This window comes from Megachile rotundata, chromosome 6, assembly GCF_050947335.1.
Source record: "Megachile rotundata isolate GNS110a chromosome 6, iyMegRotu1, whole genome shotgun sequence".
Taxonomy (NCBI): Eukaryota; Metazoa; Arthropoda; class Insecta; order Hymenoptera; family Megachilidae; genus Megachile; species Megachile rotundata.
This window is the reverse complement of record NC_134988.1, coordinates 13466737-13493397: the sequence shown is the minus strand read 5'-3', so window position 1 is coordinate 13493397 and position 26661 is coordinate 13466737. Positions and strand designations below refer to the sequence as shown.

General features: G+C 34.7%; 2 protein-coding genes and 2 long non-coding RNA genes across 8 annotated transcripts; 1 reads left to right on the top strand and 3 right to left on the bottom strand.

Moving 5' to 3' along the window:
* Positions 1–351: 351 nt before the first annotated feature.
* LOC105662748 (uncharacterized) lies at positions 352–6106 on the bottom strand. 3 transcript variants are annotated; one of them, XR_013038367.1, is made up of 4 exons: positions 6003–6106; positions 1307–1751; positions 865–1055; positions 352–688 (listed from the first exon to the last, which is right to left on the bottom strand). It is a non-coding gene; the product is annotated as an uncharacterized LOC105662748 (long non-coding RNA). The 3 variants fall into 3 exon arrangements; XR_001096291.2 differs by lacking the exon at positions 6003–6106 and having other exon boundaries at positions 1307–1446; positions 1532–2666; XR_001096289.2 differs by lacking the exon at positions 6003–6106 and having other exon boundaries at positions 1307–2666.
* Positions 6107–6188: 82 nt separating this feature from the next.
* Positions 6189–8309, top strand: LOC143264588 (uncharacterized). The gene is made up of 3 exons (XR_013038368.1): positions 6189–7284; positions 7684–7833; positions 7922–8309. It is a non-coding gene; the product is annotated as an uncharacterized LOC143264588 (long non-coding RNA).
* A 6066-nt stretch (positions 8310–14375) lies between these two features.
* LOC143264583 (uncharacterized) lies at positions 14376–20148 on the bottom strand. 3 transcript variants are annotated; one of them, XR_013038359.1, is made up of 2 exons: positions 15999–20147; positions 14376–15871 (listed from the first exon to the last, which is right to left on the bottom strand). XR_013038359.1 is itself a non-coding variant. In XM_076532490.1 (2 exons), the coding sequence occupies exon 1, from the start codon at positions 19618–19620 to the stop codon at positions 17800–17802; it is 1821 nt and encodes a 606-aa protein (XP_076388605.1). In that variant the 5' UTR covers positions 19621–20148; the 3' UTR covers positions 14380–16186; positions 17780–17799. The 3 variants fall into 3 exon arrangements, 2 of the variants coding, with proteins under 2 accessions (XP_076388605.1, XP_076388606.1); XM_076532490.1 differs by having other exon boundaries at positions 14380–16186; positions 17780–20148; XM_076532491.1 differs by having other exon boundaries at positions 14381–16186; positions 17796–20148.
* Positions 20149–21322: 1174 nt separating this feature from the next.
* Positions 21323–26502, bottom strand: retm (real-time). Its single transcript, XM_076532778.1, has 17 exons — positions 26295–26502; positions 26123–26216; positions 25849–25998; positions 25475–25606; positions 25098–25226; positions 24907–25013; positions 24693–24766; positions 24302–24604; positions 24132–24220; positions 23911–24048; positions 23703–23823; positions 23515–23639; positions 23237–23305; positions 22148–22394; positions 21972–22066; positions 21740–21882; positions 21323–21671 (listed from the first exon to the last, which is right to left on the bottom strand). Exons 2-17 carry the CDS (start codon positions 26183–26185, stop codon positions 21599–21601), a joined length of 2058 nt encoding a protein of 685 aa, XP_076388893.1. The 5' UTR covers positions 26186–26216; positions 26295–26502; the 3' UTR covers positions 21323–21598.
* Between the last annotated feature and the right edge of the window lie 159 nt (positions 26503–26661).

The window sequence follows — 26661 nt, the reverse complement described above, 5'->3', positions numbered from 1 at the left end:
TTCGTCTTCCTTTCTGTCGTGCAAGCTATATAGCTTTTTACACATCCTTCACGTTTGATTTATATTCCGCGTGTGGAGACATTGTTCACGCGTTTGCGTACATCACGAATCTTCGTGCCGCCACATTTGTCCCCTCTGTCTGGGAATATTTTCTAATTACCATTGGGGATATTAAGTATGGCGTTTATGGCCATCTGTTATCATCCCTTTTGCTTATTTGTTGTTATTTTGTACTTTTTTCTTGGAAACTTGTTACTTAAGATGTTACAAATAATTTTCTGTGACAGTTTTTTATTATTGGAACTAAAAGTACATTGTTTTTTTTTGAAACTGTGAATGGAACTCATTTTTTGAAACTGTGAATTCAATTTATTTTTTGAGGAATATGTAGGTTGGACTTGGATCTGGTTGTTCTATGAATAATATCGTACTTACGTAGATAAACAATTTGATAACAAAATATATTTTAAGGTATTTTAATTTGAAACTAAAAATTCAATTAAAAGAATTGAATAAACATTTCATTTATATTTTGAATATAAAACAACAAGTTATCTATTGATGTTAAAGATGTTCATAAAAAGATTACATAAAAGTTACGTGATTTTTAGAGAAGCAGTCCGCCATTTTGTTTACATGTAGAACTTAAATGTACTCCATTTTCTTCACTCGTAGAAACAGCCAAGAACTTTCAAAAAACATAACAAGTTATTTCAGATCGGTCCAATTTTATATTTGACTAACAATAGAAATAAATGGAAGACCAATATATGTTCATATGGAGCAACGTAATGATATATAGTCCGCCATTTTGTTTATGTATGAACCTTGAATATACTCCATTTTGTTCACACGTAGAATTACCTCTGACATACGTAGAATATCCTTTGACTAACAGTATAAATAAATAAAAGAGATATATAATTCCATGTGGAACAAGGTAATACTATGGTCCGCCATTTTGTTTACGTATAGAAGTTGAAGGTACTCCATTTTCTTCAGTCATAGAGACAGTGAGAACCTTTCGAAGAACAGCAGAAGTAACATTCCCATAACTAAAAATAGAAATAAATAAAAAGCGAATATAATTCCATATGTAACAAGCTAATGATCCACCATTTTGTTTACGTATAGAACTTGAACCTACTCCATTTTCTTCACTCATAAAGACAGTGAGAACCTTTCGAAAAACACCAGAAGTAACATTCCCATAATTAAAAATGAAAATAAATAAAAAGCAAATATAATTCCATATGTAACAAGCTAATGATCCACCATTTTGTTTACGTATAAAACATGAACCTACTCCATTTTCTTCACCCGTAGAATCAGCAAAGAGCTTCAAAAGCACAGGAAGTCTTCTAAAAATAGAAGTAAATAGAAGAAAAGTGCAACTAGAATATTGAAGAGCATCGGCAATATATGCAAGTGCAAGAGTCCCATCGTCTGCCAAAGACAGAAAATGTTTTCAGAACGTTCATTTATGCGCCCTCTTGTTCATTGTTTCCTATTGCACTCTAGCCTTCTCTACCTTTCTATTATCGTTTTTCGTTTCTTTGTTCGAACTTGACATCGTCGTCACGTAGCAGACTTCCTACGAGACTGGCTGCTTTCCTGAATACCTAACATCCCTTTTGTAAATCCCTCCTAATCTTGAATATCTGGGCTTCTCTCATCGAGATCAGGGATTTTGATCTTCCACTTCTTGTACCGATGCAATGGGAGTTTCTGATGCGATACGATTTTCAAAGCTATAGAAAGATCTTTCGAATAAATTCTGTGAAGTTTGAATTAATTTGGAGGTGGGAGATGTTGTCGGGTTTGGGGTTTTGAGAATTTGGGGAGTGGGGAAGTAGGAAGTGGAACGATTGAAAGATTGAAAAATTAAAAAATTCAGACCTTAAAAAATTAAGAAATGAAGAACTGAAAGAAGTTGAGAAATTAACGAATTAGCTATCTATCTAAATGACACTCACACATCTAATTGCGAGTCTAAAATAGAACATTTTTCTTGCAGTGACATTTGAATAATTGCAAAACCTGACACCGGTTATTTCTTAATTAGCTGTATGCATTCAATTATAGTCAACTGCTTTGGGCAACAGAGTATCCTGTTTATAATGTCTGCAATTAATTCACAGCAAATCTATTTAATTTCGCTATTGAAATCAAAGATAGATTTTCTTTATCTGTATAATTAAGTCAAACAACTCATATAAATCATTTCTTGTATACTCAAAATAATTTTATCTTAACAGTCATATAATTATTCAAGTACAAAAGTCAAGTACAAAATATCTCTATACAAGTCTTACATACACAAAAAGTGTTTAAAAAATAACCTACACAAAAACTTAACCTATAAAGATATTACAATTTCCTTTTTATTTCGACCAGTAGCCAAGTTATAATAATGTGATTGCAAATCGGAAATGATACCGCACTAAGCGTCCATTTTGCAAACACTCGTGTCAGCAGACACATAAATCGTTTCTGCGTCGAATTCCAGCAACTATTGCGTCTGGAATTATTAGCTAGACGAAATTGTAAAACGTCCGGCCGAAAGCGAAATTCGAGAGCTTGAAGACTGTAACTTTATATCATTCTATGTGGTAGAATTTGTTTGAAACCTATTACTACTGTGCGTTCAAAGAATGACGATACAAGATGGCCGCCGTCAATCAATCAACTCAAAAGTGATTCTTTTCTGAACAACTAAATTTTCTTCAAAACAAATTCTGTTAAAAATGAATTTATCTGGCAGAATCTATCTGGTAGAATTTGTCTAAAACCTATTACTATTACAAGTTCATACGATGACGATACAAGATGGCCGTCGTCAATCAATCAACTCAAAAGTGATTCTTTTCTGAACAACTAAATTTTCTTCAAAACAAATTCTGTTAAAAATGAATTTATCTGGCAGAATCTATCTGGTAGAATTTGTTTAAAACCTATTAATATTACAAGTTCATACGATGACGATACAAGATGGCCGTCGTCAATCAATCAACTCAAAAATTGGTCCATCTTTGAACAACTAAATTTTCTTCAAAACAAATTCTATTAAAAATGAAATTATTTAGAAGATAATGGAGGAACATGATTTACAGGTCCATAATTAGAGCTCGTACTGTAAGAAACTTTGAAGGAATGTTTGTACACAAAATGACCGCCGTCAACGAATCAACTCAAAACTTGACCCATCGCTGAACAACTAAATTTTCTTCTAAATAAGTTCTGTTAAAAATGGAATTCCTTAATAGATGATGGAATGATATGATTTACAGGTCCACAATTAGAGCACATACTGTAAGAAACTTTGAAAGAATGTATGTGCACAAAATGGCCGCCGTCAACGAACCAACTCAAAACTTGACCCATCGCTGAATAACTAAATTTTCTTCAAAACAAATTCTTTTAAAAATGAAATTCTTTAAAAGATGATGGAAGGATATGATTGACAAGTCTATAATTAGCACACGTGCTGTAATAAATTTTGAAAGAACGTTTGTCCACAAAATGGCCGCCGTCAACGAACCAACTCAAAAATTAACCCATCGCTCTGCAACTAAATTTTCTCCCAAACAAATTCTGTTAAAAATGAAATTCCTCAAAAGATGGCACCAAATGATTTACAAGTCCATAACTACCTGCTGTAAGAAACACTTAAAGAATATCGAAACAAAAATTGTTTAACTATGCCCTCAGATATCAATAAGCGTATCTTACATGAACAGAAATTCATATTAAACGCATCTTGCCTGAACAGAAATTCAGAATTGCATGTTTGTGCTTCTCCTAGATAAGTGTACACACATAAATAAGCATTAACGATTCGACGATACGCACATTCACGGATACGTGACCTCGTGTGCACACGAATGTATCCATTATTTGCGCTCGTTACGCAATTGTCCTCTATTACGAAATAGTAAGCACGATGAGAAATTGTTATCCCCGTGTAAATATTTAATCAGGATTACCAACGACCTGAATACCACAAATCAAAGATGTTCTCGCCGCTTCACTTTTTTTCGGAGTTACATAAGAAATGCATGAAAGCGCGTATTGTGTTGGTAATGAGCTATCACTTGTGTTGTTTTTAGAGGAACGAATTGGGGGAGAAAGAAGTGTATGGTGAGGAAATAGGTGAGTGCACTTACAATGTTGTGTGCATTATCAAGATAAAGCCTGTGTGCGTGGGTTATGTTTGTGGACTCTTAGATAATGGATTCCTACTTCTTGGAATAAGGTTTGGAGATTATTTCAAAATTGTAGAGTCTAGTTTTGAAGTGCAAGATTGTCTGAATTCTAAAGTGTCAGAGTTTCGAATTTATCAAGGATGTAAAATTTTAAGGTTTTAGTATAAATTTTCTTCGTTTGGTGAAATTAGTGAATTTGCAGTATTTCTGAAATTTTCTGAATTCTGAAGTTTTAGAGTTCTTTAGTTCATCTTGGAAATTCCCTGAACAACATCCCTGGGATAAAGTCCTTGAATTCCGTAGTTGCTAAATTCTCAAAACCCAAAGTTCCAAAGTTCCCAAACCTTAGAATCCCTAAATTCCTAAAGTCACAAATTCCCAAATACCCAAATTTCCACATTCCCCAATTCCCACATTCTCCAATTCCCACATTCCCCAATTCCCACATTCCCCAATTCCCACATTCCCCAATTCCCATATTCCCCAATTCCCATATTCCCCACTTCCCACATTCCCCAATTCCCACGTTCCCTAATTCCCACGTTTCCCAATTCCATCATTTCCCAATTCCCACATTGCCCTATTCCCACATTCCCCAATTTCCATATTCCCTCCTTCTCACATTCCCCAATTCCCACATTCCCCAATTCCCAGATTCCCCACTTCTCACATTCCCCAATTCCCACATTCCCAAATTCGCAAATACTTAAATTTTCAAATTCCTGAATCCCCAAGTCCCCAAATTCTCAAATCCTCAAATCTCTAAATTCCCAAAATCCCAAATCTTCAAATTCCCTAATTCCCAAATTCCCAAATTCCCAAATTCCCAAATCCCCAAATCCCCAAATCCCCAAATCCCCAAATTCCCAAATCCCCAAACTCCCAAATAACCCAGCAAAATAAAATGCACCCAACGCATTAAAATTCGGCGTTGAAAATGATTAATGACTACACTAATTCACACGGATGGTGGAATAAATACTTTAGACTAGTTGGTTGCAACATATGTTGTTGACGGATAAATCGTTCAACTATGAAATTACATATTTCATAATGTGCTTGATTTTTCTGTCCTCCATGCATTAATTATATAGAAATTAGAACAACGTGAAAAGGTAAACAACGCAACTTCTGTGACAAGTGGGAGATTATGTGGTAAACATATTACTAATGGAACCTAATGACTCACAAAAGTCTATGACTTTATGGTTCATTATCCTTACATTAATTTTTGTATGAATATAGTAGCAACAATATCTTGTACTTTCTGAGTTATGATCTATAATATAGTAGATCAATGTTTTTTTCAATATTAGCCTCTAACTGACGTCAGCCATTTTGTTGCACTGAAAGTAAAATAGCTCTCACAGAAATGTAATAAAAGTAGCTTAAATAAAACAGTAATAAAACTATTACATATAGTAAACTATTACAGTAATTACTATTACAGTATTAACCTTGTTTAATACTGTAATAGAGTCAATTACAAAATACCAGTCGAATACTACTTAAATTTTCTTCTAAGTACCTAGAGACTCCTCCATTATTCTCCCCAGAGATTAATTTTAGTTCCAATGAACCTCAACGGTTCTCAACAGATCACTGCTTATCGCAACAATTATTTACACCAAAGAATAAAGCGATCCTACATTATATTTCTTTTTCCACGTATCAGTTATTTATGCAAACGAGCTACAAATTGACACGAACGCCACCTATTCGTGCACTCGTCATATGTACTTAAGTATCCATTACATACATACAATGTCGCAGATAAGACGTTCTTTCGACACTTACTCTTTTTCAAGGTGACGCTTCGTCCATTCACACGTACGTCCCTTATCTTCTCGGATCCATGCACATTCATGCGTGTCTATACACATCGTCTAACCACACTTACGTTTCACGCGTGAGTGCGTTACTCACACGTCACCGTGTGTGTATATGGCCTTTCAGAGACGAGTCGAGGTACAGTCCCTCTGAAAAATTTACAGTTGGAACGACTTGGAAATCAAAGCCTTTTTTTATTGGAGGGTGAGTGCTCTTGGATGAAGCTTTGGGAGAAAGTAAAATTTGTAATTTGAAAGCAAATTTGAAATTTTTAAGTTTACAGGTTTTCAAATTTTCTTGATTCTCATATTTTTCGAATTTTGTCATTTCCAAATTGTCAAAGTTTCAAGTCTTCGAATTTCCAAATTCTAACTCCTGAGTCCCTTAATTCCCAAATTTGCTAAATTCCTAAATTGAATTCCAACCCTCGAGATTCCTCCATTTCTAAATTTCAGGATCTCAAAGTCCCAAACTCTACAAATTCCTAAATTTCACCATCTATCTCCTAAATTCCCAAATCTCCTATATTTCCAAGTCTCCTAAATTCCCAAATCTCCTATATTTCCAAGTCTCCTAAATCCCCGTCTCTTAAATTTCCAAATCTCCCATATTTCCAAGTCTCCTAAATTCCGAAATCTCCTAAATCCCCAAATCTCCTAAATTCCCAAATCTTCCATATTTCCAAGTCTCCTAAATCCCCATATCTCCCATATTTCCAAGTCTCCTAAATCCCTAAATCTTCCATATTTCCAAGTCTCCTAAATTCCGAAATCTCCTAAATCCTCAAATCTTCTAAATCCCCAAATCTCCTAAATTCCCAAATCTTCCATATTTCCAAATCTCCTAAATTCCCAAATCTCCTAAATCCCCAAATCTCCTAAATTCCCAAATCTTCCATATTTCCAAATCTCCTAAATTCCCAAATCCCCTAAATCCCCAAATCTCCCATATTTCCAAGTCTCTTAAATCCCCAAATCTCCCATATTTCCAAGTCTCCTAAGTCCCCAAATCTCCCAAATTTCCAAATCTTCTCAAGTTCCAAGCTTGAATTGTCAATCAAAGACCACCGAGTCAATCAAGTGATGCGTTTTCCACTACTCCGCCATCTTGTGCACCACTGCCAAAGAAAATGGCGGACCGTATAGTGCTTCTAAAGCACGATCGTTGAACTATAGTGTGAATCAACCTTAACCGAGCATGACCTACGTGAACGTGAACCAAGGGGGAGAAAGGTGACCGTTGCGGTATTGTAAGTTAACGTTTCAAGCTAATTACTTTTAAACATTTAATACATAATACGCCTAACAGAAAAAATACTGGAAAAACTTAATTACTTCATCGACTATAAATCAATAACATTTGCTATTTTTAAAATTGTAATGAACATAAAAAAGTTTAGAATTGTCTGTATAAAACAACATAGTATTCTTCTATTTTGTTTAAGATTTACGACTGATGTAAGAATGTTGCAAGCTTAAATTATGTAAGAATTAATGATATTAGAAATAACATTTGGCAAAACAACTTTATCAAAAATCTATTTAATACTTATATTAATGGATTCTCTTTATCTGTGATCAATAAAGATATCTTTGTTTTTATAGGTTATTTCATTTAAGATAAACTTGTTTATTTACTTGTTTATTAGCAAACGAGGGCAGCCTTCAGATATGATATAAATACGAAAGGAGGAAACGTTCCTCTTTTTTATTATAAATCTGAGATTATTTGCTTCTTCCTCTTCTGTTTTATAAACTGTTAAAAAACACATGAGGCTGTGTAACTTACACAGTTACATGTAAGTAATATTTAAAGTCATAGTGTAATTACTATGAGATGAATATATTTGTGTATCAGATTATTAACTCCTCATTTTATATCATCAGATCGAACATCTGTAAAAGAAACAAATACTTATAGCATCAGTCGAAGTGTAACGGTGAACGTCCCGGATACACGCATCAGTAAAATTATCGAATTACTGTATTGTCGGGTAGGGTTAATACATATATTTGTATTCATAATGAAGTTCTACTACCGTTGTCATAAAAGTTTTAAACACGTGAAAGCGAACGGAGAGAAACATGGATATAGTACTTAAAAATTCATTTAATTTTAATTGCAAAAATTTTCTTGTACGTACTATGAATTTTAACAATTGTTGGCTGTACGAGTTTATCCTAAAAATTATTTCAAGCATAAAATTTAATGAAGAATAATTCAGAAAAATTATTAAATATACGAAAAATAAAAATGGAAAAATTGTTGAATAAAAAGTGATTGCCAAAAAATAATTTTAATCTTTGACTGTAAAAGAAGAGTTTGAACAAATTACTCAAACTAACTACATAAAAACCTAATTTAAAATAATTATTTTGAATATAAAGTATATAAGAAAATTTTAAGAGAATAATTTCGATTATGGAACAAACTTAAAAAGTAATCTCCATTTCCGTAAATATAAGAACAAAGACCTCGCTGACCAGAATATACGGCACTGTTCTTTCAGCACAACACAAAAGAAAAGCAAGACGTGACATGACGTATACAACTCGAAATGGCAAGGATCCTTTTTTTTTCGTAAAAGGTAGGATACTCATATTTATATTCTCAAACGAGACATCCTGTGTGTTCAGTGGCGGATACAAACGGTTGTCGTCGATGCCATGCAAAGGCGAGAGACGAGATGGAAAGGAACCCATTCAGTACAGTTTACATCGTGAATACGACTTGCAGCGACTACAAATGACAGGACACACTGACAGCGAAAGTTTTGCTCTTTTTCTTTTTCGACTCGCATGAAGACACGTCATAAATGGTAATTGATATTTTTTCTTTGTGCATCGCTACGGTAAAAATTACCGAGAAGAAAGCCTCGATATCTCTGTCAGGTCTCAGTTCGCTTCATTCATTTCTTCGGTTTCGAAAGTGATACACGTCGCTTCTTTTCGAAATTAGAATTAGATACGAAACTTTTACTTTTTATATTTGGTCGTTTTAGTGACGACTGCTCGGCGGCCATTTTGTTTAATTTTCTTCTCGAGTTTAAGTCTCTTTAATTTCCACATTTTTTAATATTTTTATTGACGACTGTTCGTCGACCATTTTGTTTTATTTTCTTCTCGAGTTCACGTCTCTTTGGTTTCCAGATTTTTTAATATTTTTATTGACGACTGCTCGTCGGCCATTCTGTTTAATTTTCTTCTCGAGTTTACGTCTCTTTGGTTTCCAGATTTTTAAATATTTTTATTGATGTCTGATCGGCGGCCATTTTGTTTAATTTTCTTCTCGAGTTTACGTCTCTTTGAGTTCCACATTTGTTCATTTCAGTGACGACTGATCGTCGGCCATTTTGTTTAATTTTCTTCTCGAGTTTACATCTCTGTAATTTCCACATTTGTTCATTTTACTGACGACTGATCGTCGGCCATTTTGTTCAATTTTCTTCTCGAATTTGCATCTCTTTAATTTCTACATTTGTTCATTTTAGTGACGACGGATCGTCGGCCATTTTGTTTAATTTTCTTCTCGAGTTTACGTCTCTTTTTTAATATTTTTATTGGCAAGTTTTAAGCTAGTGAGTTATCAAAGTTTGGAGTCATCAAGGTTGTTATTTGCAAATTTTTAATTTATTTATTTTTAAAATTACAGAATCGAGTCAAGTTTTTAAATTTTCAAATTATATTTTGAAGTTTGTGCGCTTACAAGTTTTTCAATTTCTAAATTGTTAAATTACCAAATTTTTAAATGTTCAACTCTTACACAGTTAAAGTTTCAAGTTACCAATTTTTGTACAATTTTAAAGTTTTAAAAATTTACCAAAAATGCAACTTAATTTTTAAACAATCAAACTCCCAAATTGCAGTAACTCAGCCTAATAAATCAGAAAGAGATTAAAGAACACCCCGCGTGAATTTGAGAAGCGCGGCATAATTTTACAAAATAATTCCGAATAATTATCATCCAGCATCTGTGACAAGTGATGAATCTTTAATGCTTCATAAACTCATTTGTCACGTGCTCAACCAGTGAAACTCCATTAGTTTTAAGTTGCACCGCCAGAATAGCAGCACTTGACGAATGTCTGCGAAGGATTGATGAAGAGGTAATATCACTCACTGTTGCACCGACAGAGTAATGAAGACAGTTTACAATATGCACCTACGGTTTCTTTATATACCTTCGAATTCAAAAATTACAGTACCCTGTCACTGTCAGAATTCCATACGAACTTCAATTTTAAAGCCTTATACACGCTTTATGCTTTTATGAAACGGATAATAGTGTTGGATATCAAAGTATCTTTTAATTTTATTATATCGACGGGGGGTATAATTTTCTTGAGCGCTACATGAATATTGCTGTTTGTATGAATTTTTTATAAAGATAGTTTTACTTGGGAATATTTATTTAGTTGAGTTTAATTATTTTAATTCTATACACACAAGTTCTAATAAATTTCATAAGTTTGTATGAAACATGCATAAGTTTGAAATAATTTTTTGTTCGACGTGTGTAACTAAGGCAGTATGAATTTGATTTAACAAGTGCAATAAAACCGATATCGCGGAAGAATGAGAAGAATAACGAAGTCTGCATTCGTGATTTCAATGATGCACAGACGACACGACTGAAATACCATAGCGTATGCTTTCCACCATCGTGCATTGTAAAAAGGTCTTCCATGGAAAGGACGTCATGATGGGTTTTCCAGGATAAGGTTACGGAGGTCAAATAGATATTTATTTACAATTCGTAATACAAGTTTATTCCGTGACAACATTGATAAAATAAAGATCCCAAAAAATCAAAATATATTTTATTCTTACGATGATCTGTAAGATTAATACGATCTTAATAGTGAATTAATGAAACAGTGAATTAGTAGGAAATATTTGTTCACTTTTATAGAAGATATTAAAAAAAAAATATGGCAGTTTGGTTCTTGTTTTGTTGATATTTTAAACGTTGAAGTTGTGAGGTGGTTACGGGCTGCCATGACAGTAGAATAGAAGATGGCGTCCATTTTGAAAGCTTAATATAATGGAAGCTTTGTTAGAATGTACTTTAGAAGTGAAAATTGATGAAGTTTAATAACTTTTATTATTGTATTGCATCAATTATTATATATATATACAATCATCTCTATTTTGCTTAAATAAAAACACATACACAAACGCTGTTTAACTCCTTTTACATAAAATACTTGCACTTATCAAAGAAATTATTACATCCACAAATAATTTGTGAATTCTAAAATCAATCAAGTGCCATAATTAAACAAACTTTCTAACTAAAAATGTACCATTCTCATTTCATTTTCCACAAATTTCACATGAATCAACCAATTAAACTTAAAAATTAAAAATGTTGCAATAACCGTACATCGTTAGTACATTATTTTACGATACATTTTGAACGAAACGAGTCAAAGTATCAATATATTTAAACGTCGTACGAGTTCCCTTAAAGGGAACGGCGAATGGTGTCCGTTGATTGGCTTGCGTAAAGGTCGTAGCCATAGCCGATAATTCGAAACCGGAAACTGTTGCAGATTTTTGAGCGGTAAAGTTGTCGTTGTGGTTCGTTAAAACGTTGGAGCGTTTAACGCGAAAGATCGAAGGCACGGTTAAAAAGAGGAAGGGAAGAGTTCCTGGGGGCCAGGAGAACCCGTTTTACGACTCTTACTTCTTCTTTTATAGTGGCCCTCGACATCGACGACCACCTTCTCTTTTTCCCTTTTTTTTCTTTATTTCACCTTTCCTCCTGCCGGACATTTTCGACGAAGAACCAACCAAGAATTCGCTACCGCAGAATTTCACCGATCGACGTGTATTTTTCTTTCGTTTCTGATACGGTTACTGCTCTTTTTAATGGTAGACACAATTTTTATTCATTTTTAATCACTCAACTGTTCATAATAATGGTGGATTATTTAGAAAATACTAAATATTATTGCTTATAAAAATGTTATGTTACTGTACATAAAAATGATGGTTTATTTACAAGACACTAAAAATTATTGTTTATAAAAATGTTATGTTACTGTTCATAAAAAATCATGGTTTATTTTGAAGACACTAGAAATTATTGTGTATAAAAATGTTATGTTACTGTTCATAAAAAATCATGGTTTATTTTGAAGACACTAAAAATTATTGTTTATAAAAATGTTATGTTACTGTTCATGAAAATCATGGTTTATTTACAAGACACTAAAAATGATTGTGTATAAAAATATTATGTTACTGTTCTTACTGTGTAATGTTATGTAAATTATGAAAATCATGGTTTATTTACAAGACACTGAAAATGATTGTTTATAAAAATGTTATATTACTGTTCATAAAAATTATGGTTAATTTACGAGACACTATTTGGTTCACATCGTCCCAATTTTCGTGGGAACGAAAAAAGTATCAAATCCACGTGATTCTACGATGATTGTCCCGCCATATGTGACACGTGACCGAAGCCACTCCATAAAGAAGAATTCACGTTTCTCAGTTTCCCCTTGATGAGAACCCGCATGTTGTCAGCCCACTCGAATTGATTTGTACATTGCTCATCCACCCCCTTGATCATTACATCATAGCATTCGAGTCGTGTGCTGTAGAAATACGGGCTCTTAAATTGTCATAGATTTCCTCCCTCTGTTCGTCAAGTAGCTTAACTATGCGGCTCCGTTTTATTGTAGTAAACGGAGAGAATCTGCGTGACCGGATACTTTTCTCATGAAACAGAAATTTACTGGATTAACGATCACATTTAGTGAATTAATGAGGGAAGTTATTGTAAGGGGGACTGATATTTGTTGGGGGATGAATTGTTTTGTTGTGGTTTAATAAAATGAGGATTAGGGTTTTGGGATTTTGGGGATTTTGGGGATTTTGGGATTTTGGGACTGTGGGGTTTAGGGTGTTGGGAATTTAGGGATATGGGGATTTGGGGATTTGAGAATTTGGGAATTTGGAGATTAGGGAGCTTGAGAGTTTGGGAGTTTCAAGATTTGGGAATTTGGGGATTTTGAAATGTGAGAATAGGGGAATGTGGGAATTGGGGAATGTGGAATTGGGGAATGAGGGAGTTGGGGAATGAGGGAATTGGGGAATGTGGAATTGGGGAATGTGGAATTGGGGAATGTGAGAATTGGGGAATGAGAGAATTGGGGAATATGGAATTGGGGAATGTGGAATTGGGGAATGAGGGAATTGGGGAATGTGGGAATTCGGGAATGTAAGAATTGGGGAATGTGAGAATTGGGGAATGTCGGAATTGGAGAATATGGAATTGGGGAATGTGGAATTGGGAAATGTGGGAATTGGAAAATATGGAATTGGGAAATATGGAATTGAGAAATGTGGAATTGGGAAATGTGAAATTGGGAAATGTGGAATTGGGAAATGTGGAATTGAGGAATGTGGAAACTCGGAAATATGGAATTGGGGAATGTGGAAAAGTTCAAAAATTCAACTAAACAAATAAATCTTCATTTACTCCACACTAAATTCCTAAAATTACTACCAAAATAATATCAGATCCCCACAAACAATCTACTCACTATAAATTACAAATGTTAATGAAATAATATCGTGCTACGCGTAATCACGGTTAACGTTATAATTCCAAGTTATTTGAACACCGTTCAATTACCGCGCGAGCAAGATTTTCATTTCAGATAAAATAAAGAAGGTTAAAAAAAAAGAAGAGAAAAGTCGGCAATATTAGAAGAGCTACTACTGTTTCGCGTGCCTGAGAGTAATTGATCGTTCGAGATGATTTTCACTCGCGCCGAGTAAAATTATTCATCGGTCATTCGCATGTAAATTATCTTTGGGAATGGTGTGATGTTCCTCTCGTTACGCTTTTGCTCAGTCATTCGTTCATGTTCAAAAAGACCACAACCGTTCGAAAGAATCCAATTTATCATGGGGTTCTCTTGTGATATATCTCTGTCCTGAGGTGTTCAATTTTTCTATAATTTAGAGCTCTTGCCCTCTGAATAATCTGTTGTTTAGGTAACAATGCAGTTTTTTTACAATACAGATCTTTTACTTACTAAAAGATTTTACTAAAAATCTTTTACTGATTGGGAATCTCTTTTATGTTTCTTTTAAAGTATCTATTTAAATCGTCAAGTTTGTAGTATTCATATTTTATCAGTATTAATTAACAAATTTTTTATAGCAACATTTTTTAAAGTACAACTTGTGATCACTTTTGCTAAATGAAAATTTTTATTACTGTACTTTTAAAGTACATATTTCAATCATCAAGTTTGTAATATTCATATTTTGTCAATATTAATAGGAAATTTATAGTATCAACATTTTTTAAAGCACAACTTGTGATCACTTTTGCTGAATGAAAATTTTTCTTGCTCTACTTTTAAAGTATATAATTCAACCAGTAAATTTATAACATTAACAAATTATTGCTAAGAAAATAGTAATTTAATAGCTGTTCACCGGTCTCAAATACAGCTGAACAAATTAATATTTCACAAATTTAAGGCAAGTTTGCAATTCAAGTCAATTCAAGAGGGAAGAAAGAAAGAGGAGCATAGGAGGACGATATCTAGAAAGGAATAAACAGGATCGTGTTAAAGCCACCTAGTGGAGAACAGTTGAATCAATGGAAGAAAGAAGAAGCTCAGTCGGTAATGTAGAAATGCACTTATTTGAAGAATTAAGAAAAGAAGACAAATATGAAAGAAACTAGAAAAGTCATCACAGAAGAAACTTTATCAACCTTAATAAAATACTAAAGCAGACGTAAAGCAGACATAGAAGTACAAATCAGAAAGAACTAAAAAAGAAGAAAGAATGAAACATAATTAAATAACAATCCTTAAAAAAAGACCTTGGACCACCATCTACAATAAATGAATTAGAAAATACATCGCCATTACGAAGAAGAAAGTTCAAGGCGACAAAATGTTATCCAGGATCGCCGACCCTGAGACTCGTTCGGATTCGTTTAGAAAACGTTCGACAGGAGGAAATCACACGGTTGTATTGAGAATACGAGAAGAATACATAAACAGTTGCATTGCTGCACGGTTCCTCGATTCGAATGCAAAGACGGATCGTAAAAGGCGCAGCAAAGGCTTCTTTACATTTTCCCTACGCAGGATTTCAATTTCGCAGCATTCCTCAAATCACCTGTCCCGGTTCGTCTTTCTTCTTTGATGTTGTAGCTTCTTTAAATGCAGATCCTTAACGGACTAGCTAATCGTTTGATCGGTTCGGGTGATTTTATTTCTTCTTTTACTTAATTATTTATTCTTTGGGTTCAGCGTTTGTTCCTTCACTTAATTATTCTCATTCAATTTTACTTCATCGTTTCTTCCACGATTTCTTCTTTTCATAGGATTCTTATTATTTCTTCTATGACTTCGTCTTCCTCTCATACAATTCTTATTGTTTCTTCTACGACTTCTTTTTCTTCTCATACGATTCTTATTGTTTCTTCTATGACTTCTTCTTCTCACATATTCTCATCGTTTCGTCTATGACTTCTTCTTCTTTCACGCAATTCTTATTATTTCTCCTACGATTTCTTCTTCTTCTTCTTCGTTTTACATTTTGAAATTCAACACTTGAAAATATAAAAATGTAGTACCAATTATAATTAATTCTAATAACTAATATACAAATTTAGAACAAGTCAAAAAGCTCATAAATTCAACAAAACCAAAATCGCAAAAATGACCAACTCCAAAAAATTTTCAAAAATACAAATTACAAAACTTGAACCCATAAAACTTAACCAACTCAAAAATCATCCAATTTGCATACATCGAACGGAAGCATGCGTTGCATCCGAGTGTACACCTGCAAGTATTTAGATAGAATGAAAGGTAGATCCTGTGGATCCGTGGAGGGCGGGAGAAAGAAAGGCCCCGGACAAACGTATAGTGGAAAAAAACAAGAAAGGAATGGGCAAAAAAATTAGACGCACCTCACAGAGGGGTAGACCGGTTCGTCTGGTCCTTGATTTGAAGCCAACAGTGTGTCCCTTTTCTTTTTCTTCGACTTTGATCCTCCTCGGTTCATCCACACTGCTATCCTTTCGTCGTTGTCGTCTGATTGTGGCATAACCTCTCTTCTACCGGCATTCTTTTCCTTCTTTCTTTCCGCGTGCGTTGCCTACCGTTTTATCAGAATTTCACTTCTATATGGAAAATGTGTCAAGATGGAGATTTATTGTAATTCGAGACTTATTGCATTTTAAGGATTTTTGGATATTTCGGGATGAGGGGATGGATTATAAATTGGGGGATTGTGGGTATTTGAGTGGATGTTGGGATATTTTAGGGGGATTGGAGGTTTAGGAGATTTGGAGATGTAGGGATTTGAGGGTGTAGGGTTTTGGGATAATAGGGATTTGGAAATGGAGGAATTTGGGGATGTGGAGATTCAAGGGCGTAGAAATTTGGGGGATGTTGGAATTTAGGGACGTAAGAATTTGGGGACGTAGAAATTTGGGAATTTGGGAATTTGGGATTTTGGGATTTTGGGAATTTGGGAATTTGGGAATTTGGGAATGTGGGAATTTGGGAATGTGAGAATTTGGGGATTTAGGGATTTGGGGATTTGGGGATTTGGGGACGTGGGAGTTTGGGGACGTGGGGATTTGGGGATGTGAGAGTTTGGTGACGTGGCGATTTGGGGACGTAGCAACTTGGGGACGTGGGGATTTGGGGACGTAGGGATTTGGGGACGTTGGAATTTGGGGACGTAGAGATTTGTGAACGTAGAAATTTGGGAACGTAGCAACTTAGGGACGTAGGGATTTGGGGACGTTGGAATTTGGGGACGTAGAGATTTGTGAACGTAGAAATTTGGGAACGTAGCAACTTAGGGACGTAGGGATTTGGGGACGTTGGAATTTGGGGACGTAGAGATTTGTGGACGTAGGAATTTGGGGACGTAGCAACTTGGGGACGTAGGGATTTGGGGACGTTGGAATTTGGGGACGTAGAGATTTGTGGACGTAGGAATTTGGGGACGTAGCAACTTGGGGACGTAGGGATTTGGGGACGTTGGAATTTGGGGACGTAGAGATTTGTGAACGTAGAAATTTGGGAACGTAGCAACTTAGGGACGTAGGGATTTGGGGACGTTGGAATTTGGGGACGTAGAGATTTGTGAACATAGAAATTTGGGAACGTAGCAACTTAGGGACGTAGGGATTTGGGGACGTTGGAATTTGGGGACGTAGAGATTTGTGGACGTAAGAATTTGGGGATGTAGGAATTTGTGGTACGTGGAGAACAGAGAACGTTGGAATTTGGTCACATAGGGGTTTACAGACATTTGAATTTGAAAGTGTAAGTAAGTACTTGAGAACTTAAAAAATTTGGATGTTTAACTATTTTAGGACATTGGAATACCAGAACATATCAAATGTAGAGATCCATCAACAGTCCTTAAAATTCATAGTAAAAAGTATCTTTATCATACTATCTTCATATTACATTAAAAAATATACTCTATCTAAATATCACAAAAGATACAATTACATAAAATTAACATCTCTCACATACAAAACTCTTCGAATCTTTTTTTACAATCAAATGCAACCCTCAGTCCACAGTTGGGCAGTCCATCCATATGTCCATATATACATCTCAAGCATCACACTATCTATTCACATCTATCAGTCTTCAATCATAAATCCACAAACACAGTCCAGTTACTACAATATTCTCACTACAAATGTTTATTAAAAACACAAACCTTGTCAGCAACAAACCTCGTCAATTCACAGAAGGTTCCCTAACACACTCCGAATCCACGTCAACATTAATAGCACCCGACAGCACCCAACCAAGACAAGTCTGCTGCGCAATGGGTGCACCCACATCTCCCCTCCGAAGACCTTCCCGAATGATCTGCGAGTACACATGAGCCCCCAGTATAATATCAATCTTATCTGGCTTCGCAAAATCAGGATCAGCGAGGTGCAGTCCTTCCAGATGCGACCACTGCGTGTGAACGATGCGAGCAGCTGGCAAACACGTTGTGAGTTCCGGCAACATGAGAGCGTCAACGTGGCATTTGAAGGATTCGTCGATTCGGGAGATCAGTTGAAATGTCGTGGCTCTGTGTGCTATGTTCGATCTTTGAGCTCCTACGCCGATTATGGGAACGGCGGAGAATCGACAAGTGAGTTCTAGCTTTTCTGCTAGGGACTCGGTTATGAAGGATACTTCTGAGCCTTGGTCCAAGAGCGCACGGGCTGGGAAACGGTCGCCATTTTGGGAGACGACGAGGATGGAGGCGGTGGCGAGGAGCACTGGAGTGCGTTTTGGGACGTTTGGTGTTGATGTACAGAAGACTTGTACAGGACTTAAGCAACTTTCTTTATAAATATTTGAAGGACTTGATATATAGAGAACTTGCACAGAGTTTGAGGAACTGCGTTTTTTAATAGTTGGATGAGTTGATGTACAGAAGGCTTGTACAGGACTTAAGCAACTGTCTTTATAAATATTTGAAGGACTTGATATATAGAGAACTTGCACAGAGTTTGAAGAACTGCGTTTTTTAATAGTTGGATGAGTTGATGTGCAGAAGGCTTGCACAAGATTTGAGCAACTGTATTTAGTAACATTTGAAGGAGTTGATGTACACATGTCCTGTACAGAGTTTGAGGTGCTGTATCTTCTAATATTTGGCTGAGTTGATGTACAGAAGGCTTGCACAAGATTTAAGCAACTATATTTAGTAACATTTGAAGGAGTTGATGCACACATGGCTTGTAGAGAGTTTGAGTAACTACATCTTACAATATGTGAACAAGTTGATGTACAGAAGCCTTGCACAGGATTTAAGAAACTGTATTTAGTAACATTTGGAGGAGTTGATGTACACATGGCTTGTAGAGAGTTTGAGTAACTACATCTTACAATATGTGGACAAGTTGATGTACAAAAGCCTTGCACAGGATTTAAGAAACTGTATTTAGTAGCATTTGAAGGAATTGATGCACACATGGCTTGTAGAGAGTTTGAGTAACTACATCTTATAATATGTGGACAAGTTGATGCACCTAAGGCTTGCATAGAATTCCAACTTTGAGTAACTTCATTATATGATTTGATCGTCGATGCTGCGTTTTTATAATGCTTCTTACATATTCGACATTGCTGAATTATATCTTGTAGAACATATGATCTAACAGAGGAGAAATTTTTCAGCACCATAAATCCTTGAAGATGCGTCTTCACACGAGACTGAGAATATGCTGATGTATCGTATGTAGAAGTACATAGCGCACGTATAAACTCTACTGATGAACAAGCTCTTAAGCCCTTGCTGAACTGCTTCTTAGAAAAAGACCACTTAGGTAAGTTTTGCATCACAAATGCTTTTGAATTGTGGCCTTGAATGTTTATAAGTAGTTGACGTTTATTTAGAGACGTATATTCATAGAGGTTTATTTGAAGTTTTGTCCAGATAGAGATGTATAGGTCTTGAAGTTTACTTGTGAGCCATACTTTGTCCGGTTTGTGTAGGCTTTTAATCAAGCGTGTGAGACTAAAAGGATAATATGCAGTGACCACGGTGATTGACATAACGAGAGTTTGTGCTGATCACATCAGGATGCACTGATAACTTGTGGAACAGAGTTGAATTCACATCAATTTGATCAAATCACTGTAGCACAATTGTCACTGCAAGATAGGAGAGTTCAAAGTAGATGTAAGAGATTTGAACATCTGAGGCAATTTAACTGAAAAGACTTAATCACAAATAAACTAGTCAAACATTTATAAATAAATTCCTTAAAAATTTGTTTAATAAATTAACTAAGTTTGGGGATTAATAAGTGTATCAAGAAATGCTTGAAGAGAGCTAGAAATGCTTATTGGCAATTCGAACGGCGCTCGTTTATTTGTCCCCGACAAGCGTTGCAGAAAGACTGACCATAGCGATAACATATCTGACATGAATTTACAAAAGTAATCGTTAGATTTATGGATAACGCGTCACGAGACAAATAATGAAATGCATCTGATCCTCGGTAAATAACAGCTGATCGCATCAGCAAAAGGAAGATCATCAAACAGAAATTTAAATCAATACAATACACGATTGGACATAAATAAATATTGATCACGAAATTAATCCGAACGCCTATGGCAACAATACGAATGATGTATCAGTATAATTTGAATAAACAGATACTGTAGAGGGAAAGGATTAGCATACATTATAAATCGTATAAACAGATTTATGTTGCAAGAACAAGGCACTTAATTGGAGAACGATTTTCTCTTCAACATTTTATTCCTGTTAAATTTTAATTATTTGATTAATTATGGAGCATCGTCTAATTTCTATTAATTTTTATGGACAACCATCTTGCTTCGATATTCAAAAAAATTGTGCAAATAAGTTCTTTTTTTATGGAAGAAGATTTCTTTTTAAAGAAGAGAATGGTTTTTGGTTAATTGAAAGGAAATTTTTTATCTTTGTGTCATTTCCTGTATGATCGACAAGGTGTATAGTGTGGGAAGTGTACTGAACATATAATCAAAATATTTGAACCCATGAAATGTATTGCAAGCAGTATAAAGTCAATATTAATGAATACATAATAAATATATAGTTTATTAATCAATAAAATCAATATTAATTGATTTTTTAAGGAAAATAAATTTTTGAACTAGTGGCGCCATCTCTTCGGCGAACGGGGTGAACTACACACTTTTGAAACACCACCTTGATTAGTTCCACTTTCTACCGCTAGACGGCGCTGCGAGATGCACTGTATCGCCGTCTAGCGGTAGAAAATGGAACTAATTAAGGTAGTGTTTCAAAAGTGAGTAGTTCACCCCGTTCGCCGGAGAGATGGCGCCACTGCATACGCCACCTAGCGGTAGAAAATGGAACTAATTTAAGTAGAGTTTCAAAAGTGTGTAGTTCACCCCGTTCGCCGGAAAGATGGCGCCACTATATTCGCCACCTAGCGGTAACAAATGAAACTAATTAAAGTTGAGTTTCAAAAGTGCGTAGTTCACCCCGTTCGCCGAAGAGATGGCGCCACTAGTTCCAAAAATTTAATTTCCCTAAATATTCAATTATTACTAACTTTACTAACTTAATTTACTATGATATACCAATTATTTTGCTTCCGTCACCAAAAACTGCTCCCCAGATGTCCCCCTTTGAAAAAAACAGCTTCTTTACAAAATATTCCCAAAATCCCAACATAACGGTACTCCTCAGTTTCCCTCAGTCTTACCCCACTTCAGAATATAAAATACACAGATATTTAATAAAGTTAGTTTTTATTTATTCAACGTATTTTTTACAATTAAAATTTCGTGCTTTCTACTTACATCTTTGAACGTGATGCTCTTATTGCAAATGTACAGTTTTAAAAATAATCCTTTGAGAACTTAAAATCGTATAAAATTACTGTGGTGGAAGATATTCTACAAAAATTAATTGATTGATCAATCATTTATGAAAAATAACGTTCCTCTATTTCTTTATGCTTAGCAATTTTAACGATCGATTAACGCGTTAGGACGCGGTACTTGCGCGTCATCTGGACAAAAACGAAGAAGTCGCTTCTGACTTTGTACTTATACCGGATTGCAAGCTCATCATAGATCCTCTGGAAAATATAATGGTCGTAGATAATTATGATCGTGTATAAAGATTCATTTATTGTATACAATATACCTGTAGTGGATTGAAGGTAACGTTTCGTAGAAGTACATGAGTTGTGCTTTGTGACTACTGATGGATGGAAGAAATTCTACCTGATCATCTTGATTATGCCACTGCAATACATATGTACCTGCTTGTTGCATTATGTGAGAACCCTGTATTGATGGAATGCAAGATTAGAACGTTGGGAATTTTTAGTAGATAAAGTATTATGTATACGTTGGAAATAAAATAAATCTTTCACCTGGATACTTTCACCATCATGACAAGTAATAGTGGGTTCAACTTTAACGAAAGGTCCTTTTATTTCTTCCGTTTCTGTTACCTCTGGTTCCTTATCTATAGGATAAGATATATATTTATCATTTACTTATTCTTTTATAAATTAACAATATTTAATAAAGCTTGATAATACCATACCTGAGGATGAAGGTTTATTATCTGGACTGGCCTGATACAGAACAGTGAACGTAATATTATGACGTATCACGTCAAAATCCCACGTTAGAACTGCTCCTGGGTCATTAGAATGTATTATCACACGATGGATTTGTCCACGGCTCAAGGTAATGGTGTGATATAAACTGTGTCCTTCTTCGGTGGACGTAATTTCCAAGTCCAAGTTGTACAGTTGCTTTGGGACGATTCCTCCATCGGCAGTGCAAGTCTATTAATAAAGAATAACTTCTATCAGTTGAATAGAATTGAATATAAGTGACCGGATCAAATGATTTGCTATGCAATACCGCCGTTAGCGTCGGTATTTGGGGAGGACCCCAACCTTCAAGCTACCGACTTTAGAAATATTTTAATTTACAAATCTTGAAAATTACAAAGTTATGCATTTTCAAATTACCAATTGCTATTGCAAACCCTAGCGGCGGCTCTATCGCTGTGAATTGTCAAGCATGCATTATAATGTATATCTTAAAATTGCTATGCGTAAGTATTTCATGTGGTTGGCATTGTACAAGAAAAATATACTCTACTGCTGTCAACACCAAAATACAGGATACCTCAAAATGGTTTTACAAGTTGGTCCTTTACCATTTTGCAATCTGTGACTTCATCTTTGTGGTACAAGAAATTGAATGGTGTTTTTTGGACGTCACAATGAATTTTTTAACATCCAATTATCTCACTTGTGTTTGTACTTACTTGAAATATAAATGCGCGAACGTGACACACATTGCGAATTACGGAAGATCTTTTTGAAACTTGTGTTAGTCTATGTTCTAACATACAGATATTGTGCGTTATTTTGTATGTTCGTGTTCTTTCATTGCTTTTAATTTAAACAATTATCAAATTGTAAAATGCTAAATGACAATGACAAATAAAATATTATTAAAGGTATACGCCTAAGTCTGAATTATTCTTGGATATCCCAAAAATCAATTCAGATGCTTGCATACCCTTAAAAGAAAAAAAAAGCAAATGGAAACGGAAAACAACATAAGGTATCACTACACCTTTCAACGTACAAACTAAAGATATAAAAGTTCTTACGTTATTAGTTGTTGCGTCGAAAATATAAAATCTTCGAGGTACCATACCATAAATCTCGCACATACTGTCCTATTAGTTAAAATATATTATTTCGAAGAATAAGGTTAGGTAATTTTACGAGGTTACGTACTATAAAATATTAACTTAAATAATTAACGGTGCAAGGATTATTCTTCGCGGCTTGAGACTATAAAAGAAGTTGTTATCTTGAAAGTACGCGCGTCTTTCGATGGTGCCACAAGTCACGTTATCATGGAGTAAAGTATTATTAATTTTACCTCGGATGATCCTCCAAGAAAGTCCGGAATGAATTCAGGGTCGATGTATTCGTCGATACCTCCAGCGCCTTGCTCTTGATAACTGGTGCCACAGTAAAACATGAATTTCTTCCTCGTGTTTTCATCTGTGAAGGAAAATTTTATGGTTATTATCGCACTGGTTGTAATAAAAGAACTAATATACTTACTTATGAAAGTGCTAATAAGTGTCCATAAAATAGGAAAACATCTGGGTGCTCGTGTAACAAGTACTCTACCCATTGTTTCTGGGTAATTAATTTCGACGATTTCAATGATTCGTAATAAAGCCTGCAAACATTCATTTATCATAATTATAAAGGAAAGAGGAAATGTGGGTTTACGGTATAATCGATGTTAGAAAGCACTAAGTTGTACCTTTATACCGGGTCTCCACAAGTGACGCATGTTCAAACCCTCCAGATCTATTAACAAAGTCCATTGTGATACCGGATGACCTGAAACGGTAGTTGCTTCTTCCATTAATAGAAGGCCTTCCTCGCATATGTGTAACGCCTGTGCCAGTGACAATGGTGAATTTCATACTTTCAAATTATTTATTAAAGATGTTACTTTAATATAATTTTATAAGACCTTACCAACATTAATAAATCATCTTCTCCGATGGATTTTAATAATCCTTTCACATCCATTTGACCCATTTTCAAAATATATAAAGGTCGACCATCTAGAAACGAGGTTGTATCTTAATGTATACAGCTTCTTAGGTATACAATTATTTCTAAAGAACATAAAAAAATATTTGTACCTTTATCAAAATGATGCCAGCCACCAGGAAAATAATCTTTTACCACTTGCGGAACTTGGTACTCTTCCAGCAGTCTATCGATTTGGTGTTTCTTCCGCCAATGTAACGCCTGCGTTAACATTTCTTTCGCTTTATCAACAGAAAATTCTGTAGCTCTGAGAAATCGCAAGAGAGTCGCGTCACTAGGTACCGAACTTCCCCTTAATTCTTTCATACTTTGACGCAGTTGTATAAGTTTACTCTCTTGTATCATGTTTAACTTTCCCAAGTATCTCTCTATGTAATCCGACGACAACTGCATTTCTAAAATATAAAACAGTTTCAAGTTTAAAGAGAAATAAAAATTATTTGTTCAGCTACTAATTTATTAAATGGGCTATCTATGCCATACCTTTATTTTGCAAATCTGAATAGGTGTAAGGCTCTTTTAGGCTCAGATTTTCCTGACTTTCCTCATCAGCATTTCTAAGTAATAATTGAAAAGTGTATAATATACAATTAATGTACAATCGCTGTGGCTAGTATACTCTTGTTAAGAAAACATATCTACGTACCCGATGGTTAAACGATCGTTTAATTTTTCAACTTTGTAATTTTAAACTTACCCTGTATCCTTCGTAAATGATGTTTCATTAGGATCTTTCCACGGAGATACATAAACGATACCTTCCTCTTTTAACTTATTTATGAAATATTCAATTATTTCTTTACCCTGTGTGTTTCATTGAAAATATTACCTCTATGATTTAGAAATAAGGTAACAGATAAAGAAACTACCACGCTTTTCGAAATGTACCTTTGCTATGTTTTGAGCATATTGTTTCATCGCTAATTTTTCCATTGAATTTTCAAAGCCAAAAAAGTTTCTGATATCTAAACTTGCAGTTTGTTCAAAACAGGTCCACTCTGGATTCTGAGGATGAACCTATAAGTATCATATATTTATTAAAGACTTTATGTGTACACTATTTTTATTTAGTATTTCTGTATGATGCATGAATCAAATGATCTTGCACAATAATCTCTTCTTGCAGTTATGAATGAATGCATAGTTATGTAAGTATAATTACTGAATATGTATTTCCTTATATGATTAATATCTGCAGAATACATATGTACATATGAGGTCACATTGAAGAAAGAATACAGATACAAATTGAATCAGATACTTACAAAATATCTACATTTTTCAATCACTGTTACTCTGGATGAAAAGCTTTCATTGTACGCTTCAATTTCTAGCACACTGTTCCTTCTATCTAAAATGTTCCTCTGAATAAAATATACATAATCGACCCCAATTATCTGTAAGAAAGAAGAAAAATAATACGGGTCCATTCATATACATATGTTATATAAATTTGCATATCGATATAAAAGGAGAAGGAGAACACAAGATAATCAAATTTATAGCTATTTGAACAAACAAAACTTTAACAGAAAATAAGTACAAAATAACTTGAAATCGTACAACTATTTTTTGGTACTGTAAGTGTAATATTTTCTGCCAAATTCTCAAAATAGTAATCAATTAAATGTGTACACGCCTTTTTTAAAATATATGGAGCATCGACGTTTAATTTACATCGTCGTTCCGTTATTCTAAATGTACCATTTTTACACTCTTCGTCCGAAACTATCTCGCAACCAACTAAAACAGGGATTTGTGAGCACGTTGGAAATCTACGCTCGTATGCCTGTAAAATAATATAAGAAATAAAATTTTTAAAAACTATATCGGTCAACACGAACGTTCGAATAAAATTAAACAAAGTAAAACCAGGTACGATAAATAATTTGATTCGAGGAAAGCAAACATACCATCATCACGAGCGGAAAAGGATGTTTGTACACCCTGACGGGTGATTGGTATTGTTGAACCATATCCTGATATTTTCTTAGTTGCTACTTTAGGCTATAACGCGAATAGAAACACTATGATAATTTAACGAGTTCGATCGAATAAAATTAATCGGTTGCATCAATGACTGACCTAAGAGTAAACTTTAGAGGATAGGTATTCTCCTTTAATTTCAGCTTGGCCACTGTAAAGCGTTAAACTATATATTCCTGACGATATTCTTCAAGCATTTGTACGAATACGTTGACCTCAAAATAGCAGAAATCAGCGAAGGAAACATTACGCTGACAGCAACTATGTCCAACCTAACCTTTCTGCTCTTTGAACGTCAAACGACGGAGCCTCCATGGCCGCCATGCCATAGGCGTAGATTTACTTACACGACTCCTTATTCAGAAATAGGCAAAGAAACTTACTGAAGTTAGCTGCATTGCACAAATTTTAAATGTATAACTTATCTCTGTAAGAACAAGTATCAAAATAACAGATGTTATAAAGA

Excerpts from the sequence above, each read along its gene's own strand:
- LOC143264583 (XM_076532490.1), bottom strand. The coding sequence starts at position 19,620 with ATGTCAATCACCGTGGTCACTGCATATTATCCTTTTAGTCTCACACGC.
- retm (XM_076532778.1), bottom strand. The coding sequence starts at position 26,185 with ATGGTTCAACAATACCAATCACCCGTCAGGGTGTACAAACATCCTTTT. Across the intron at positions 25,227-25,474 it reads TTGAAAAATGTAGATATTTT|GTTCATCCTCAGAATCCAGA; the intron begins GTAAGTATCTGA and ends TGATACTTATAG. Across the intron at positions 23,824-23,910 it reads TGTGGAGACCCGGTATAAAG|GCTTTATTACGAATCATTGA; the intron begins GTACAACTTAGT and ends GAATGTTTGCAG.